Source organism: Rhinopithecus roxellana, chromosome 5, assembly GCF_007565055.1.
Source record: "Rhinopithecus roxellana isolate Shanxi Qingling chromosome 5, ASM756505v1, whole genome shotgun sequence".
Classification (NCBI taxonomy): Eukaryota; Metazoa; Chordata; class Mammalia; order Primates; family Cercopithecidae; genus Rhinopithecus; species Rhinopithecus roxellana.
The window spans coordinates 36524399-36543636 of NC_044553.1; the positions used below are offsets into that span (position 1 = coordinate 36524399).

General features: G+C 35.1%; 2 protein-coding genes across 5 annotated transcripts in view; one reads left to right on the plus strand and one right to left on the minus strand.

The window, feature by feature from the left end:
• The window catches only part of FAM227B (family with sequence similarity 227 member B), a 307689-nt gene that overhangs the window by 95183 nt on the left and 193268 nt on the right, over positions 1–19238 (minus strand). The window contains exon 12 of one of the 4 annotated variants that reach the window (XM_030931654.1): positions 5893–6213. The exons of the other annotated variants lie outside the window; for them this stretch is intronic. Within the exon in view, the coding sequence (XP_030787514.1) occupies positions 6209–6213 (5 nt within the window). The 3' untranslated portion in view covers positions 5893–6208. Of the gene's footprint in view, positions 1–5892; positions 6214–19238 lie in introns of those variants that run through there. 4 annotated transcript variants of the gene reach the window in all.
• Positions 6585–19238, plus strand: part of FGF7 (fibroblast growth factor 7) — a 66546-nt gene continuing 53892 nt past the window's right edge. Inside the window, exons 1-2 of the mRNA XM_010356627.2 lie at positions 6585–6935; positions 7529–8081. Coding sequence (XP_010354929.1) covers positions 7796–8081 — 286 coding nt within the window. The 5' untranslated portion in view covers positions 6585–6935; positions 7529–7795. The remainder of the gene's footprint in view (positions 6936–7528; positions 8082–19238) is intronic.

Genomic DNA, 19238 nt, shown 5'->3' on the forward strand with positions numbered 1-19238 from the left:
CAGAGATGACACAGATGCATGGAAAAACATTCCATGTTCATGGATACGAAGAATCAAGATCATTAAAATGGCCTTACTGCTCAAAGCAATTTATAGATTCAATGCTATTCCTATCAAACTACCAAAGACATTCTTCACATAACTAAAGAAAAATAGCTTAAAATTCATATGGAACCATGAAAGAGCCTGAAGATCCAAGGCAATCCTAGGCCAAAAGAACATACCTGGTTGGGTGCAGTTGCTCACACCTGCAATCCCAGCATGTTGGGAGTCCCAGGTAGGCAGATTGCTTGAGGCTAGGAGTTTGAGACCAGCCTGGGCAATATGGAAAAATCCTGTCTTTATAAAAAATACAAAAAAATAGCCTGGTATGGTGATGCATGCCTATAGTCCTGGCTACTCAGGAGGCAGAAGGATCACCTGAGCCCAGGAAGTCGAGGCTGCAGTAAGCCGTGATTATGCCACTGCACTCCAGCCTGAGTGACTCTCTTAAAAAAATAATAACAAAGCTGGAGGCATCATGCTACCTGACTTCAAACTATAATATAAGGCTACAGTACTAAAACAGTATGGTACTGGTACAGAAAGAGATACATAGACCAATGTATCAGAATGAGCCTAGAAATAAGGCTGCATACCCACAACTATCTGATCTTTGAGAAATCTCACAAAACAAGCAATGAAGAAATAACTGCCTGTTCAATAAATGGTGCTGGGATAACTGGCTAGCCATATGCAGCAGATTGAAGCTGGACCTCTTCCTTACACCACATACAAAAATAAACTAAAGATGGATTAAAGACTTAAATGTAAAACTTAAAACTATAAAAACCCTGGAAGGTAACCTAGTAAATACCATTCTGGACATAGGAACTAGCAAACATTTCATGACAAACATGCCAAAAGCAATTGCAACAAAAGCAAAAATTGACAAATGAGATCTAATTAAGCTAAAGAGCTCCTGCATAGCAAAGGAAATTATCAACAAAGTAAACAGACAACCTACAGAATAGGAGAAAATTTTTGCAAACAATGCATCTGACAAAGATTTAACATCCAGCATCTATAAGTAGCTTAAACAAATTTACAAGCAAAATCAAACAGCCCCATTAAAAAGTGGGCAAAGGACATGAACAATTTTGAAAGACATACATGTGTCTAAAAAACATATGAAAAATGCTCAATATCACTAATCATTAGAGAAATGCAAATAAAAAACACTGAGATCCTATCTCAGATCAGTCAGAATGGCTATTATTAAAAAGTCAAAAAATAAATGCTGGCAAGCTTGCAGAGAAAAGGGAACACTTATACACTGCTGATAGGAGTGTAAATTAGCTCAACCATTATGGAAAGAAGTGTGGCAATTCCTCAAAGAACTAAAAACACAATTACCATTTAGGATCCTATTACTGGGTGTGTACCCAAAGGAATATAAATCATTTTACCATAAAGACACATGCACGTGTGTGTTCACTGCAGCACTATTCACAATAGCAAAGACAGGGAATCAATCTAAATGCCCTCAATGGTAGACTGGATAAAGACAATGTGGTACATATAGACTACAGAATACTTTGCAGCCAATAAAGAGGACAGGATCATGTCCTTTGCAGGAACATGGATGGAGCTGGAAGCCATTATTCTTAGCAAACTAACACAGGAACAGCAAATCAAATACTATATTCTCTCACTTATAAATACAGCTAAATAGTGAGAACAAATGAACAGAAATAGAGGAACAACAGATATTGGGGTCTGCTTGAGGGTAGAGGGAGGGAAGAGGGAGAGGATCAGAAAATATAACTATCAGGTACTATGCTTAGTGCTTCGGTGATAATCTGTACACCGAACCCTTGTGACATGAGTTTAACTGTATAACAAATCTGCACATGTACCCCTGAACCTAAAAGATAAAAAAAAAAAAAAAAGAAAAAGAAATATGTGTTGGACCACAATTTCAGATATGCAAAGAATAACATATAAATTTATATCTATAAATATAAATAAACTTAGCCATAATTTCGAGAATTCTGCTCTTCCAGTTTGGTAAAAAACTTAACCTCGGTTATTCTTGGGTTTCCCTCTTCTGTTTCAAGATGGGATAGATTTCAAGAGTTTTATGCATGGCCAAAGCTAGGGTATCTGGCTGAGTCATTTGTCTACCCTGATTCCTCTTCTGGGGTATTCACTCACTCTGTTCACATAATTTCTACAGGTCTGAACTCCCGGCTACTTCCAGAATTATTTTAAAATATGGGAAATATTTATGAGGGGTCCTTATGGACCTATTTATTCAGACACATGAGGCAGCTCTGATTCTCTGGAGTATTGCTGCCTCTGCTATGTGCTGTGGTGCTGTGGTACAGATATATATACAAGCGTGGCTCCCCAAATATGGGCACCATAAACTTTTATCTATGCTCCTAGGTCCATGGGACTCTATGATAGTTTCCCTGGGCTGCTTCTCAAATGCACTCTAGTGCTTCCTTTATTTTCAGTGCACTTGGCATGACGTTTGGAAAAGGATTCATGTTTTAACCTAGTCAGGAAGCATTTATGACTTTTTCCCCTCAACCTTTCCTTTCCAATATCTTTTTGAAAATACGAAGAACAGAAAAAATGGGATAAATGAACACAACTTAATATTTCATAAGCCCATTCTGCCAATTAAGTTTTGACCACAACAAAACTGGAATTAAGTTTTGACCACAACAGAGGCAGAGTACAATTCTGATCATGTCACTCTTCTGCTTACCATACTATAATGGCTTCCTACTGCTCTTGGAATACAGATCATATGTCTTAATAAAGCACACGGAGATCCTGTCTGCCTCTCCAACCTCTTCATGCACCACAGTCCCTTCTCATTCTCTCTACTAGGACTAAACCTAAACCTGTGTTTCACTGTGAAAAGGACAGGGTTTTTTTTTTTTTTTTTGTACAGTACCTCTTCACCTGGTTAATTCCCATTCATGCTGCAAAGTTGCAGCATTAGTGGAATTTTTTTCAGGGAAAGCTTACATATTGCCACTTATTATAGATACTCATGGCACTATGTATCTTTTCTTTGTAGCACTTGTCCATGATGGTTACCTTGTCTCATAAGAAGAGAAATGCAAAGGATAACTACAATTTAATGGCATTTTCACTTGTCAGATTAACAAAACTCCAAATGTTTTGACAACAAATTTTTTGAAATAAATGGGCACTCTTATGTACTGCTGGTGGGATTATAAAACTAGTACAACCTGTGTGGAGGATAAGTTGGTAATAACTTGTTTTTAATACCTTTTGTCCCAGGCAGTCTACTTCTGGAAATTGATTCTATAGATTTATTTTCATAGTATAAAATGACATATTTTATGTCTTTATTCATTGCAGCATTTTTTTGGTAATAGAAAACTACTGAAAAAAATTAAATGTTCCTCAATAGGAGGCTGCTCAAATACATTGCGGTATACCCATTCAACAGAATACCCTGTAGCTATAACAACAACAAAAATGTGAGAAGCTTCCTAAATAATGAGGTAGGAAGATTTTTCTATTTTTATTAAGTAAAAAAAAAAAAAACATACAGAACAATGCATATGGAGTGCTACCTTTCGTATAAAAAGGGGAAAAGTAAAAAAGTAAACAAGTAAAAATCATATGTATGTCCACACAAACATATGTATCCAGTTTGCCTGTAAAAGCATAAGGAAACTCTGAGAAGATACACAAGAAACTAATAAAAAGAATTATCTATATTTTGGGGAAGAAAGAAAACTGAGAGGATATGGAACAAAATAAGATGTAAGAATGCAAAGTAATGAAAATATTTAATTATGTTCCCTTCTACTGATTATATTATACATGATTATGAATGAGGCAAAGTTTTAAAATTAACTATCAAAACATAAAATTAATGAAAACAAGTTATTTTCTTTCATTTACTTTTACATGGATAAAGAATATAATGGAGGTTACTTAAGAAAAGTTAGGTGGCTAATTATTACTTCAACAACTGCCTGCTTTTGCGATACTTTTTGAAATAGATTCTTTCTATTGGTTTAATACATTCCATCCCCAAATCAACTATCCAAGTATTAGGCATTGTTTCCTTTTGAAGAATTACCAGTGTTAGCCTTTACTCCAAAGCACATTTTAAAAAGCCAATATTTAGGAACAGATGCAATAATCTTTTGTTTTAAAAATTTAAAACTCATGAGATGTAGGTATTTCCAATTTAAAATGAAGTTAATTATTATTATTATTTATTGAGATGAAGTCTCACTCTGTTGCCCAGGCTGGAGTGCAGTGGTATGATCTCGCCTCACTGCAACCTCTACCTCCCAGACTAAAGTGATTCTCCCACCTCAGCCCCCAGAGGAGCTGGGATTACAGGTGCGCAACTAATTTTTGTATTTTTAGTAGAGATGGGATTTTGCAATGTTGGTCAGGCTGGTCTCAAACTCCTGACCTCAAGTGATCCTTCTGCCTTGGCCTCCCAAAATGCTGGGATTACAGGCATGAGCCACCGTGCCAGGCCAGTTAATTCTTTCAAGCCAGCAATGGTGTGTTAAAAAAGGAAATTCAATCTACAAATAACAAAAGAAAGACAATGGTTCAAAGTATTTCTGTGCTTAGTCTATCACTATAGGTCTGTTAAAACAAGAGCAACAAATGGTTGCCAATGTATAACTTAAAATATCCAGAGGGTTACCCCATCTACAGTTACCCAAAGTTATTCTTAGTTCCTAGAGAATTCCTTTAGAAGCATAAGCACAATAAGGGCACAGTGAAATCTAAATTTGGTTCTCCATTATAGCTGTGGTCCTAATGAATTGTGGGCCCATCCTGAATTAATAATTCTCCAATAAGAAAAATGATAATCAAAGAATTTAAACCATTGATATAGTTCCCTTGTTGAGATTAATCTGTTCATTAATATTACTGGGATCATATTTCCAAATTACAGAGTGTAACAGCATCTAATGCACTTTAAGCGCATAGATCACAATTTTATCCTTTTGTTTCCCATTTTACAGTCAATCCTATATAGCAGATATTAAGGAGGAACTAAGCACTCTTTGCTAACAAACTATCCATTTCTTTTAAGTATTTAGCACTTAGTTAGCAAATGTTGACTTCTAACTTACTGATTTCTTGGTTTAAAATCCATGGGGTCAGTATGGAACAAATGGATTTAGTAGCTCTTGAGTATCTTTACATTGTAAACTTACTAATGATGACTTTTATTTCTTTAGAAGCAATATCTAAGTCCCAGGAATTCTGAGCCTGCTCATTATTGCTACCTCCCAAACTAGTGGAGTGTGATTCAGAACACAGTAACATTATATTTTCTTTCCTCCTTCTCTTCCTCCTTTTAGAGAATACATGATGGGATGTTTTCAGCTTTCTAGCTTTCAACAGATGCAATTATCAGAGTCTGTCCTCCTCTGCTTTAATAAATGTGGAACATTCAACATTTGGCATATAAAGAGTAACTGGGTACATCTGAACTATTCTGTGCTCTTGATTCTGTTCCCTAAAGGGACAGATACAAAGAGAAATCACATAAACTATAATCCAGTTGAGTAGATTTAATTTTCCTATTTGGTCTACATGCACCACCTGGCGGTAAAGTAGTGCATTTCAAGTAGAGAAGAGTGTGTGTGTGTGTGTGTGTGTGTGTGTGTGTGTGTTTTGAGGTGTATATAACATGAAAAAGATAATTTTAATATATTTCTTAACACTGATTTAAATAGACAACATAATTATTCTACACCAAGAATCTAATACAACACTTGAGCACTACTTCATGTATACCAGAACAGGAAGTAAAGGAGAGAACTCATGCTGGAAAGGAAAATAGCTTACTCTTATTTACCTTAGCAATACGTCTTATAATTCCATCTCTAAATTAACATTTATTGTTACAATATTCTTACTGAGGCAAAATTCAAACACTGATAATCAATGCGAAACCATTTCCTCCTTTTTAATTTTTAAGAATAACAGCTTTTAAAAGTAGGTGCCCTGTTCCTTATATTAATAGTGAGCATAAGTCACAGATCATGGAATTGTAAAGCACCATAAAGTCATTAGACCAATACACCAATTTTACAAATGTAGCAGCTGACACTCTGGAACAGCAGGTAACTTGCCCAAAGTCATATCGGTCATTAGTGGTCCAACTCAAATAAGAATCTAGATCTTCTCATTTTCAGCCTAGGAATACAATACATAAAAATTGTACTTAAATTCATATTCAATGAATTGTCTCTGTATGATGTGATAATATTCACCTTATCTACACAGTGCTTTAAGGCACTCATGTTAGTTAATACATTGTTCTAACATTCTGAGCACAAAGAAGTAATTGAAGAAATGCATGTATCATAAAGCTATGGAAAAGATTTTCTAAGTATTAAAAAACCCTATATATATGTTCAAATGAATAATTTTCCAAGTATAATACAACTTCTATATTGCAAAGAAGGTTTAAAAAATTCCCTTTCCCCTTCTAACTGCTTCAGAACCAGAGATCTGTTTCTACAAAGTAGGTACCCACTTGTAGATTTAAGCATAAAACATGTTCATAGCTCCCTCTCATGACCATTGAATACTATACAAGCCTCCTTTTATTCTCGCTGTTGTATTCAACTAACAGCTCACTGGCTAAGTTTTAATTGCTTCCAATGAGGTCAGCAAAGGTATTTATCGAAAAGCCCTGAATAAAAGGCTCACACACACACACACACACAAGCACACACGCGCTCACACACAGAGAGAAAATCCTCCTGCCCGTTGATTTATGGAAACAATTATGATTCTGCTGGAGAATTTTTCAGCTGAGAAATAGTTTGTAGCTACAGTAGAAAGGCTCAAGTTGCACAAGGCAGACAACAGACATGGAATTCTTATACATCCAGCTGTTATCAACAAAACAAGTAAGTTACTGTTATTTGTCTTTAAAAACAATGCTGAATGTTTTCTAAAAGTTTATCTCTTTCTCTGATTTTAGTACTGAGCAGGAAAGTAAAGTTACAAGATTTTTGAGCCATGTAACTATCTATAGTAATTATGCTGTAGAACATAAAGATAAGGTTGAAGTTCTCCAGAGCAATCCTGACATTTAACTTAAAAAACCTGGGCAGTTCAGGAGAAAATAATTGATTAACCACAAATGTAAAAGCATATAATAAAGAAGCCTAGGGAGAAAGCACTTATACTTTGTTAGTGGTAAATGTAAAAACTTAATTTAAATAAATAGTTCTGAGTGCAGTATGGTTCTCACAAAACAGCAATTGGAATGAATGGTACAGTCATATTCTGTTTTGTCTCTACTCAGGCATAAATTTTATAAATGTACACATAAAGTGGTAAAGATTTTGACATCCTCCATGAAGGCTGTTTTAAATGTATCTTCAGAGAATAACCAATACTGTATATTATGCTACTACCTACCCACTAAAATTTATACATACAATTTTTATCTTCCTCTCTCTTCCCCTCCCTATTCTTAATCTCTCATTGCAAACAGAAGTCAAATAGCAAGCAGCGTCACAGCAACTGAACTTACTACGAACTGTTTTTATGAGGATTTATCAACAGAGTTATTTAAAGAGGAATCCTGTGTTGTTATCAGGAACTAAAAGGATTAGGCTAACAATTTGGAAAGAGCAACTACTCTTTCTTAAATCAATCTACAATTTACAGATAGGAAGAGGTCAATGACCTAGGAGTAACAATCAACTCAAGATTCAATTTTCATTATGTTATTCATGAACACCCGGAGCACTACACTATAATGCACAAATGGATACTGACATGCATCCTGCCAACTTTGCTCTACAGATCATGCTTTCACATTATCTGTCTAGTGGGTACTATATCTTTAGCTTGCAATGACATGACTCCAGAGCAAATGGCTACAAATGTGAACTGTTCCAGCCCTGAGCGACACACAAGAAGTTATGATTACATGGAAGGAGGGGATATAAGAGTGAGAAGACTCTTCTGTCGAACACAGTGGTATCTGAGGATTGATAAAAGAGGCAAAGTAAAAGGGACCCAAGAGATGAAGAATAATTACAGTAAGTAATTTTATTTTAAGTACTGCTTATGAACCTTAGCAATCTGTTAATGGATCAATTGGTGATGTGTTTTCTCAGCTTCCTTTTGCTGCTTGGAAAAAAAATTAAATAAAATGACACCTAATTTCTCTAAATTGAACTATGTTGAATTATGCCCCTAAAAATATCTCTTGGAACAGGGCAAATCTACTTATATTATAGTTGGACCTGATAATCCAAGCCCATTTGAAAATATATACTCCTTGTCCTGAAAACGCTCATAAGTTAAGCAAAATGTAAATAATATTATTCACACCAAAATGTGACTTAATATTGTCTAGCAAAACTCATTAAGATATCTAATTTAGAATTTCATAAATTATCACTAAAAGCTACTTATCACTAGTTTAAAGAGTAGGGAATTTATTTTTATTAATTTGATTTTCTTTGAAATAATATTTTCATGATGTAAATTAAAATATTTAATCTGTGCTAAGATACGCATTCCTTTGCATAATGCATCTATTCCTTTGTATAATGATAAAAATAGAAGGGAATCTGTGGTATCCTTATTCATTTGAGTCATAATGAGCTTGTATTAGGTTAATTATCAACTTATGCAGAAAAACAGATCTCTCCTAACATTTTCCTTAACTAAATCTTTTATGTCATAAAAGTTCTATGCTACCTTAAGAAAAACATAAATGTGAGGGGAAAAAAGTGAGCTGGAAGAGATGGTAATTCCATGTTTTTCAATTTACAGCCTTATATTTTTCCCAAGAATCAGTTATTCTTCTTATGTTAAAATATCAGGGTCGTGTTTTGCATTAAATGATTATGATTAATAACGAACTTCAATAGTATTAAATGTAATGGAATAAGATACACACCTCAACATATACATTAAGGATTTAAAATATTTAGTAAAAATAAATTTTGTTTACATTACTAGCACTCAGGCAACATTGTTATTAATATATAATTTCATATTAATTGTGTTAAAGTCGTTTGAAAAAGAATGCATGGGGAGACTGGTGTAAACATGTGCAAATCACAGAGCCAGGCTTGCAGCAATTACTCAAACTTTTGTTGCCTGTTTACTGAATGACTTTTAGGGTTCTGAACTAATCAACCAATAAATGGGAATTTCAGAGAATTATGTTTCCAATATGAAAATGAGAGGACCTTCTTTTTAACCATAATTGATACAGAATGTTAAGGCCATTTTAATGACTGGACAGTTATGGTTTTATTATTATTATTTATTATTACCGAGATTAACAAAGGTATCATGTTAGTCCTAGAAGACCATTCTGATTATACTGAAGTTTATCTAAGGAAATGACTACTTGGAGAAAATTTTTTTGATATCTACTTCTACATAAGCAACAGAATTTGGCTTATAATTAATTAATGTAAAAGTTACTCAGATTTATCATGGATGATAAAACCTGGTGGAGAGGACAGAGCCCAGGTGAAAATTATGACACGTGGGTCAACTCCCTGTCTGTGAATGATGAGGGGACAATTTCTTAGTTTTTCTGACCCTCGATTTTTCATCTATAAAATGTGGGATAGGGACAGATGATTTCCAAGATACTTTCCAGTTCTTATAGTCTATTCTATTTTAAACCACAGAGTATATTTCATAAATATAAAGAAACCTACATACCCACTGCATAATTATCTCATACAATGAATGAGATGGAAGTGATAGGATGAGCTGTTAAAACTAATTTCAAATTATAGTAATAAGGTTACCAAACCTTAACTGTGGAATTCTATATGCTGACTACTCCTTTTGAATCCTTTTACCAAGTAATGAAAAAGTAAAAAAGTAAATGTAAAATCCAGTGAAAATGAATAGTATGCATAATACTATTAGGATCAACAGTATCTTCAATTGGAATACATTCACATAAGTAAATTTTATTTTGTTGTGTTAAAATTTCTTGAAACGATGAAACTCAGGTAGTACACATACATAAAACGCTAAAATTATTTTATAGTTTGAAACACAATTTAGTGCTAACTTTGAGTAAGCCTAAAGCCAATTTTGTAAACCGTCTCCTCTAACACCAATTCTATAATACAAAAGAAAAAAATGGCAGTCGCCCTATATTGTTATAAATTAGAATGTCACAATACCAGGGTCCTAAAAAGACAAGATAAACATCGTGTAAATAATTTTTACTTCTATAAACTTTTTAATAGGCTGTATACACAGTATATACCATTAATTATCCTGGAAAAGAAAACTTTCATCAGAATCCTTTAAGTAAACCCTAAAACTGTTGTCAGGTTATGTGGCTATCTTATTGGAGAAGGAGTCAGTAAGATTTCTCCAAAGTTAAAAAGAGGATAAAGCCCCCCCCTTTTTTTTCCTATAGGAAGTCCTTAGGTACAGAAGGAAATGGTACAATGAAGAATATATGGAGAGTAACATGTTGGAAGAAAATTCTGATAGCCATTTCCTATTATTTGAAGGGTAGCCTTACTATAATAATTTTAAGAGTGAATGTCCATACATAAATGTGCTAATTGACACATGTGAAGTTGAAGCTGCTATATTAGGAAATACAGGTTAAAAAAATGCTCGAGAATTTGTTTAAGATAACAAGAATGGAAATTTGAAATTATGACATTTGAAGATTGTTTACATTCCTCAATCATTAATTGAATGAATGAACAAATAAATGAAAGAAAGAATGTATCCTTCCTATTTTCATTAAAATGAGAGTAAAAGGTAATTGGATTGTCTACTAGAATGAAATGCAGCAGGATTCAGAAAGTGGTAAAGATCAGAATCCAACTCAGAATTTCATTTTCAATGTTTTGATGCCTTAAATTTTTTCAACAGGTTGTCAGTCACCTTTCTTTGGAGGTCCTTTAAGTTGGTATAGATTTTAGTGTCTTGGAAGATAAAGTTTTACATGAAAAGTAATATGCCAGCTATGCAAAATATATTGTTCTTTTGGTTACCATCAGAAAGTTCCCAATCTTTTCTTATGACTTTTTTTTTGAATGAAAGAGAATTGACCTGAGAATGTCAATAGGCTTCAGAGGACTACTCACCTCACCAGCAGAAGCACAGCTTCCACACAGGAATGTGGTTTTTAAGATACTAGTAAATATGAATTGGAGCTAGCAGGAGAAGTAAAATATCTAGATATGTAATTCTGCTTCCAGAATGTTTTGGGCTGGGGTAGATGGATGGAGGGCACGGATAAAGGAAAGGGAGTGGTGGGCAAGTGGATGTGACTGCTCATGTCTCATAGCTTTAGGGAATTTTAAAAAATTACTTAAGTATCCTGGATTGTGAGGTTGTCACTTACTTTAGTCTTACCTTAATTACTGTGTTGTTTTGTGAAATACTTTAAGTTTAGATTTGAATGAATATATTACAGAAAGAGTGCACCAAGGAACCCAACAGAAATAAGACTTACATTAGTAGACATACAAATAAGAACTACGAAGATGGGGGAATTCATGAGAATCCAAGAGATACTGGACCACATTTCTGACTCTTGAGGGGACAGAAGCTGTTACGAGAGAACTGGTCATAAGGATTGCGTTCTACTGTTACCCAGGAGGCAAAAAGTCTCTCCCCTTTACTTGTCTCTCTGGTGGTTTCACATTTAGCCTAACAGTAGGTTCCAGGTGATGAAACTGGTACCTAACCTTAACTAATAATAAGAATACTAAAAGCACAAAATGTCCCTCCAAAATACACATTCAAAATGAAGTAAATGTTCATTTTCTCTGCGGAAGAAGAGCACTGAGAACATCATTAAAGGGCGAAATCAATGGTCAATACTTCCACTTTTGTTGTCAGAGCTCTCCCCGTGGGGACAAGATCAGAGGGTGAATTTAGATAACTGCTGCACTAGGCAGTCCAACAGCAGACAGAGGCTATCATTCTGCACCTGACAGAAATAACACTGCTGTTTAAGCTGAGTATTGAGGTGCCAAGTGAGAGACAGCAGCAGTGCACTGGGCACTCACTCAGTGACCGCCTTGAGAGACAGATGTGGAAGACAGAATCCAATCCCTTAGGATAATTTTCTTGCTTTTGGTATCCAATTACTAAAAAGTTGTGCTCTTCCCAATAATAGTCAATATCATCTTCTCCTTTTAAGAAGTCATAAATTGCCTCACTTGGTTATAATGAAGCATTGTTAGTTCCATAGCAAGAAAAGGGTTAGCCATTCTGAAAACTGGCCAATGATTTGGCAATATTCTCTTTTGGACTGTTAGACTGTGATGGGATATGGCCTAACAATTGGCAAAAGGCAAATAAACACAGCGTTGCTGAATTTGACTTTGGCTACAAAACCTTCAGCGACTCATTGGTCAACAATTCTTTGGATAGGCTCCTACTTAACAATAATGTCTGTTAGAAGCTAGGAAATACACATATCGCCTCTGAATATGGAGATGGTAAATTTGCTCATATTTGAAACAGTTCTTAGCAAGTTATCTAACAGAACAATAATTCACATTATCAGAATCAAAAATAGCAATGCAAGGACAATCCCTCCCTTAAAAAAATAGATAATAAGTAACATATCTATGTAGTCAAACCAAAATCCTAGCAATTATAGACAAGGTAGAATCTTGTAGAACTGGTGACCTGTATTCCCTTAAGTAACTTGTTAGGGCTTTAAATGATGGAGAATGGATAAATTGCTGGGGAGCAGATTTGGAAATATTAGCTATTCTTTGATTAGTTTTTAATTTTATCATCTTTTGTTTTTGGCTATCACATGTGCCTGGCACTTACGAAGTGCTAATAAGTTCATTCATTGCCACGAGTGCATCTCTTAACATCTCTTGTCTCTTTTGTAAATCCTCATCTAGACTGACCCTTATGACTCAGCTGTACAATAACTCTTTAGCCTACAGTTTTAGAGCATTCAGAGGCCCAAGTGAATTACAGAGAATGGAAGAAGTCAGCTCTTAGATATATTGAAAGGGTTGCCTTTTCTAGATTTTTCTATTTCTCAACCTTGTCTAAATATTACAATCAGCTGGGGAACTTTAAAAAAATACTGATGCCAGGTTCCACCCACAAAAAAATTGTCATTAAATTGATCTGAGGTACAGTCTGGGCATTAGGAATTTTAAAAGCTCCCCAGATAATTCTGACATGCTGCCAAGGATGAGAACCACTGGGCTAAGGGGATCACATTAGATTACTGGGGAATTAAGTCAGAATCTCACAAAGACGGGAAGGACCACGCATTAGTATTTGTCAAAGTTCTCCAATGATTCTAAAGTGCAGCTAAGGTTGCACACCACTGCTTATGGAGACCAAGAATTCTAATTCAGCCTGGACCATCTCAGGTGTCTTGGGAATGTTTCAGACCCTGTAGAGCGATTCAAAGTTAACTTGAACCCTAGATGATTTTGAAATAGGCTTGATTAGACATAAATCTCTGAATTATGCACCGAGAGGGTTCTTCTGGGCTCATTTGACCTCTCTGACAAATCTTAGTGGCTCCAGCATTTGGTGAACTGGCCTGGAAATGCACGTGATGACAGCTCTGTAGCTACTATGTTAAGAAGACTGCTTTGGTGAATGAGTTAGCTGCAGGGAAGAATAGGTTCTGTGCCATAGTCTCACAATGACAGGCAGGTCTGCATCTCTTCTGACACTTTAAAGTAGTGTTGCAGCAGGGTGCTTGGAGTACAGGCCTCAATGTCTGCTTATTCTGCACTTAAATGAGCCACCTTATGACTATGAACTCAGATGCCCCCAGATTAGGATCTCACGAACATGGCCACACCACCAAGTTCAAAGGCAGAGATTTAAGGAGACAACCTCCAGCCTAGGAAACCCAGGGGGAGGGAACTACAATTCTAGAGGGTTGGCTTAGTCTGCTTTGTGTTGATATAAGAGAATACTGCAGACTGGATAATTTATAAAGAAAAGAAACTTATTATTCACAGTTCTGGAGGCTTGGAAGTCCAATATCAAGGTAATGGCATCTGGCAAGGGCCTGCTTGCTGTGTCATTCCATGGTGGAAGGTAGAAGGGCAAGAACGTATGAGAGTAAGAGAGTATGAGACAGACAGGGCTGAAATAATTTTTTGTAACAACCCATTCTCTTGATAACCCACTTCTGAGAAAATGACATTAATCTATTCAGGAGGTTGATGCCTTCATGGCCTAATCACCTCTTAATGGTTCCATCTCTTAATACCATCACAATGACACTTAAATTTCAACATGAGTTTTGGAGGGGACATTCAAACCATAGCAAGGGTCTATCCAGATCAGAGAAAGGATGTAAAGCTAGAGGATTGTTCCCTTTTTAAGACTGGAATGATGCACAACATTAAGGCAAAGCTTTTTTTGTTTGTTTGTTTTCTAAGGATAATAGCTTTCTTCCTTTGTATCAGACAATTTTTGGTAGCACAATAACTTCTCTAACATCACTATTTGAATACAATACTTTTCCATTTTTAAATTTTATATATATCACATACAATAAAATTATGTATATTTAAGTAATATGGAGAAAAATGATTCTTGTTCAGTGAAATAGACTTCAATGTAAACTCCTTTACTAAACAATATCTAACATTTTTACCCCTCAAATAGGTTGTAAATGAAAATTCTCTGCCTTTCAAATGATTTGGAAAAGTATGTTAAAGAGTTACTGAATGTTTAACTGCTTTTGGACCAAGTTTTATGTCTACACTTGAGATTATATCTGGACATATCTTTAGTAGAGAAGTTGTGTCAAATTCACTAACAAAAATGTCATTAAAGTTTCCTTAACTATGTGTATGAATGGGTGTGTGTAGTAATACACACAGACAAAATGATTAAGATGGGGAGTGACAGAGGAGAATTATTCAGTATCCTTGCCCAGGTAAAACATTGTCCTTAGGCAGGCAACATCATTCTCAGATGAAAAAAATTTGATATATACTGAGGATAATTGGCTCTAGAGATTCTCCCAGTTGCTTAGTTAACTTCCCTCCAGAAGAAAGTAATCTCTTCTACTGGAGTGGTCATGAGTACTTGATAGAGTCATTAGCTAGTGTCCATCTAAAAATAAAGAGGAAGAAAACATCTTTGTGAACAGGAGGAAAAAGAGCAAAAGAGAAAAGGAAAAAGAATTTATATAAAAATTTATGGATTTTAAATCTTCTGTAAACTTAAAATGAAGCAAAGTTTCTCATAAAATATAGCTCCACTAACTTTCTTGATGCACTTAAAGAATGAGGACAATAGAATGACAAGAGAGTAGAGGGAAAAAACAAAACCGCTAAAATGCTGGGGGTTGGATTTAACTAGAAATTGAAATAATAATTTCAGATAATAATACAGAGGGGTTGAAATGATAATAGATTACTATAGGTATAACCCAAATAGGTTTGAATCTCTTAGTTGATTTTGTGCCCAAAACTGTAATAATCTTTACTTATTAATTATTCAGAATTATTCTGAAACTTAATTTATTTTTAAGATTGATGTAATATAAGAGAAATAAGACAAGTTTCAACATCCTCAAATACCATATTTATTATATTCTATTGTGATATTTCCCATTTTGTCTGGCTATTTGAATTTTAGATGTAACTGTAAGTAATGCTAAGAAAATGGTTTGAGACCAAATTTAGAATGAACTCAGCTTGCAGAATTTTCTTAAGGTAATATTTCCAAACTGTGTTTCGTTATAACACTAGTGCCCCCTGACATATTAAGGCTGTTTGCTGCAGCACGGCTTCTCTAACTAACCCGCTGGGAAATACTAGGTTAAATAAAATTGAACAATTTTTTTTTCAGCAGAATTTCTCCGAGTCTATACTATACTAATATGAATTTTAAAAACTCTAGTAAAAGAGTATACATGATTTCTTAAACTTATTTGACAACATAACACTCCTCCTCTCCCTCACCTCCATTCTCGGTCCCTAGTTTGGGTAGGATATTTAAATTTTATTAAATTTCAACTTGAGAGCTATTGTCTAAGGATCTATCTTCAGCGTTGTTGAGAACTAAATGAAGTCGCCACTAAATTGTTTGAATCAAATTAAAAAAAAAAACTATACAATTGACCTGAACAAACATTTTAATAATGACCAACTAAGCACGTATGCTGAAGTCAGAAGATTACATATGATTTCAGACTACTAGAGTAGTGTTTTGTGCATGAATACCGGACAGAAATCCAGGGATTTGCAGTGGGATTTAAGCCTAATTTAACATTCTTTCTGAGTTCTGAGCAGATTTATAGGACCACCCTCCTGTAACAAGAAATCATGCCCAACAGCTATTATTTGGGCCACCAATAAACTGACCAAAAACATTTCCTATGCCATAACCTTAAAATGCTTTAGGATCCTAATATGATTGGAAAATTCTTACTGTATGTACCTAAAACAATAAACTTTTACTTTTCAAAAAAGTAGTTGGAGCAAAAGTTGTTGCTATTTCAATTATTTCAATAAAGAAATAAGTTTCATTTACTGGCTAAAAATTATTTAGAAATTTAACATAACCTGATGAAAGCACTACAAATTTAATGAATTAATCTCCATATTCTTTGAAGAAATCAATTATTTGAGATTTTAAATACAGAGCCAGTGATGGTCTTATTCTCTTCCTGTGCTCCAATTGCTTTTCTACCTGTGCATAGCACTGCCTTGTCTTATAGTTCTTTCTGTTTGCATTTGGCACTGTCACTAGAATGTCAGTTCTGGGAAAATAAGTACCATATCTTACTTTTTATTTTTTTTAATCTTCCAGTGGTAGAAGCAGCAGCACTTAGCCCAATGTAAGAGGTGCAAGGGTGAAAAAGGGGAGAAAGACTGGTAATCACGCAATGTATTTATCGTTTAATTTATTACACATTTAAAATTAGTTGTAAATAAGAAATAGATTACTAAATTATCATGAAAATTTAATGTGGGCAAGAATTAAAAGCCTTGCTGAAATAAAAGAGAAATACACCTCACTTCCCTCTCATTCTCTATCATTAAAAAAAATTGGCCTCCAGGACCAATTTGATTTGATGTCTTTCTAGGTGATTTCAAGGAACTAGTGGAAAATGTGGTTTATTGTAGAGTCCAACTATATAAGCAGACACAGTTATCACTGGTGACACTGGAAGGTTGATTGGCAGGGCATAGTGAAGACCAATTCTAGAGGAGCTGTGGTCTCCATGACACCCATTCTTGTTCCCACCTGAATGCCAGCTAATCCATGCATACCAAAAACTATAACTAGAAAAAAAAATAGTAATTCATAGTTGACACTGGTTTAAGGAATATCTGCATTAGAGACAAAAAGAAACAAAGTCTTTAATAATTAAATGATCTATACTAGAAAACAAGCAGTGGACTGATAATTTTGGGGAAGGGGGTCTGCCTACTAATATGGATCCTGGAGTTGGTGATCTGCACTGAAGGGAGGAGAGGGCATATGTATAGGAAGAGAGAACTGGGAAGAAGTCGAGAAAGTTGGTGAATCCACTCTCAATTTGTTTTAGTGCCAGTAGCCTGATCTTCAGGAGTCTTTTGGTATCTTACGGGGTCTCTAACTGTACTTCTGACCAGAGACCTAGTTTGTCTGGTTCATATCGAGGCAGCTCTCATAGGAAGGTCACTTGTAGGTGCTACATAGTTTCCTCCTTTGTTTGCATGAATAATGAAGATATGCAAAATTTTAAAGGCCAGTGACTTATTTATTTATTTATTTTTATTTATTTATTTTTTGAGACAGAGTCTCGCTCTGTCGCCCAGGCTGGAGTGCAGTGGCCGGATCTCAGCTCACTGCAAGCTCCGCCTCCCGGGTTCACGCCATTCTCCTGCCTCAGCCTCCCGAGTAGCTGGGACTACAGGCGCCCGCCACCTCGCCCGGCTAGTTTTTTTTGTATTTTTTAGTAGAGATGGGGTTTCACCGTGTTCGCCAGGATGGTCTCTATCTCCTGACCTCGTGATCCGCCCGTCTCGGCCTCCCAAAGTGCTAAGATTACAGGCTTGAGCCACCGCGCCCGGCCTTTTTTATTTTTAAAAATTAATTCAACCAAGTTATTTGTACCTCCTCTTGCTAGACTAAGAATACAATAGTAAACAAATACACAGTCCATGCTTTTACAGAATTCACAGTTGGGAGTCAAGGGAGAACTCCAAGTCAGAGTGGGTAAGTTTAGAGCACATCGTGGGCTGTGTAACCCAACACAAGGAGCAGGGCCTGGAAATCTTTTCGGAGAGGAAATGGCCTGAAGGATGAATAAGACAAAAGATAGAGGACAGATGTATTATCCTCAGAGGAGATGCTTTTTGGAGATGTTTGGTAGTAACAGCACTGCCAGACTGGGAAATGAAAAGTGATTTAACATCTTTCCAAGTATCAATGTTAAACTCACCAAGGTTAAACTCACCAAGGTAAAACTCTTTTTTTTCTATTAAAACTATAGGAACATTTACTATTTATTAATTTGTATGCTTTGAATGATTGCTCTGTTTATTAAAAACATAACTACCAGCAACTTAAATTCTCTAAAAACATAGACTGTGAATTTGTTGACTGTGTATGCTCAATCTGGCAAGGGGAAATATCAAAGATTATTGGTTGAATTAATAAAAAAAGAGGTAGCCAATTTCTCAACGTTCATATAATGTTTTTCCTTTAAAGAGAAATTTTGAAGGCATAATTCAATTAGAATAATATATTTTTTTCTGAATAACTGCATATTTTTCACTTTTTAATGCCTTTTTAATCTTTGATCACAAGTGTAACTTGCCTATGTCAGTTGTTGACAAATAATCACTGTAAAATTGAAGTTATTTTTATGGAGTTTTTTTCCCTAACAGTTTCTAAAACGTGAGAAAAATAATAATTTTGAGTCATATGTTTGGCGCGTAAGGACAAAATTATGAAGGTTATCTACCACATTCTTTAAGACATACTTTTACTACCATGAGCACTGGATCACCTGTTTCAACTACGTAATCAAGACACTGATTAGTCAAGCAGCTGTGCATAGTTTTATGCCCTCTAATTCATGAAGTATGCTACTTTCATAAAACTACTGATAAGTCTTTGTTTTTGAAAAATTAGGCTCACCTCCTTTCTTGTATAAATAATGTGTTATAAAATAATGTTGGATGTTTAACAGGCACACAGAAGTGCTTTCAGCTTTGAAAAGATTCTGGCCA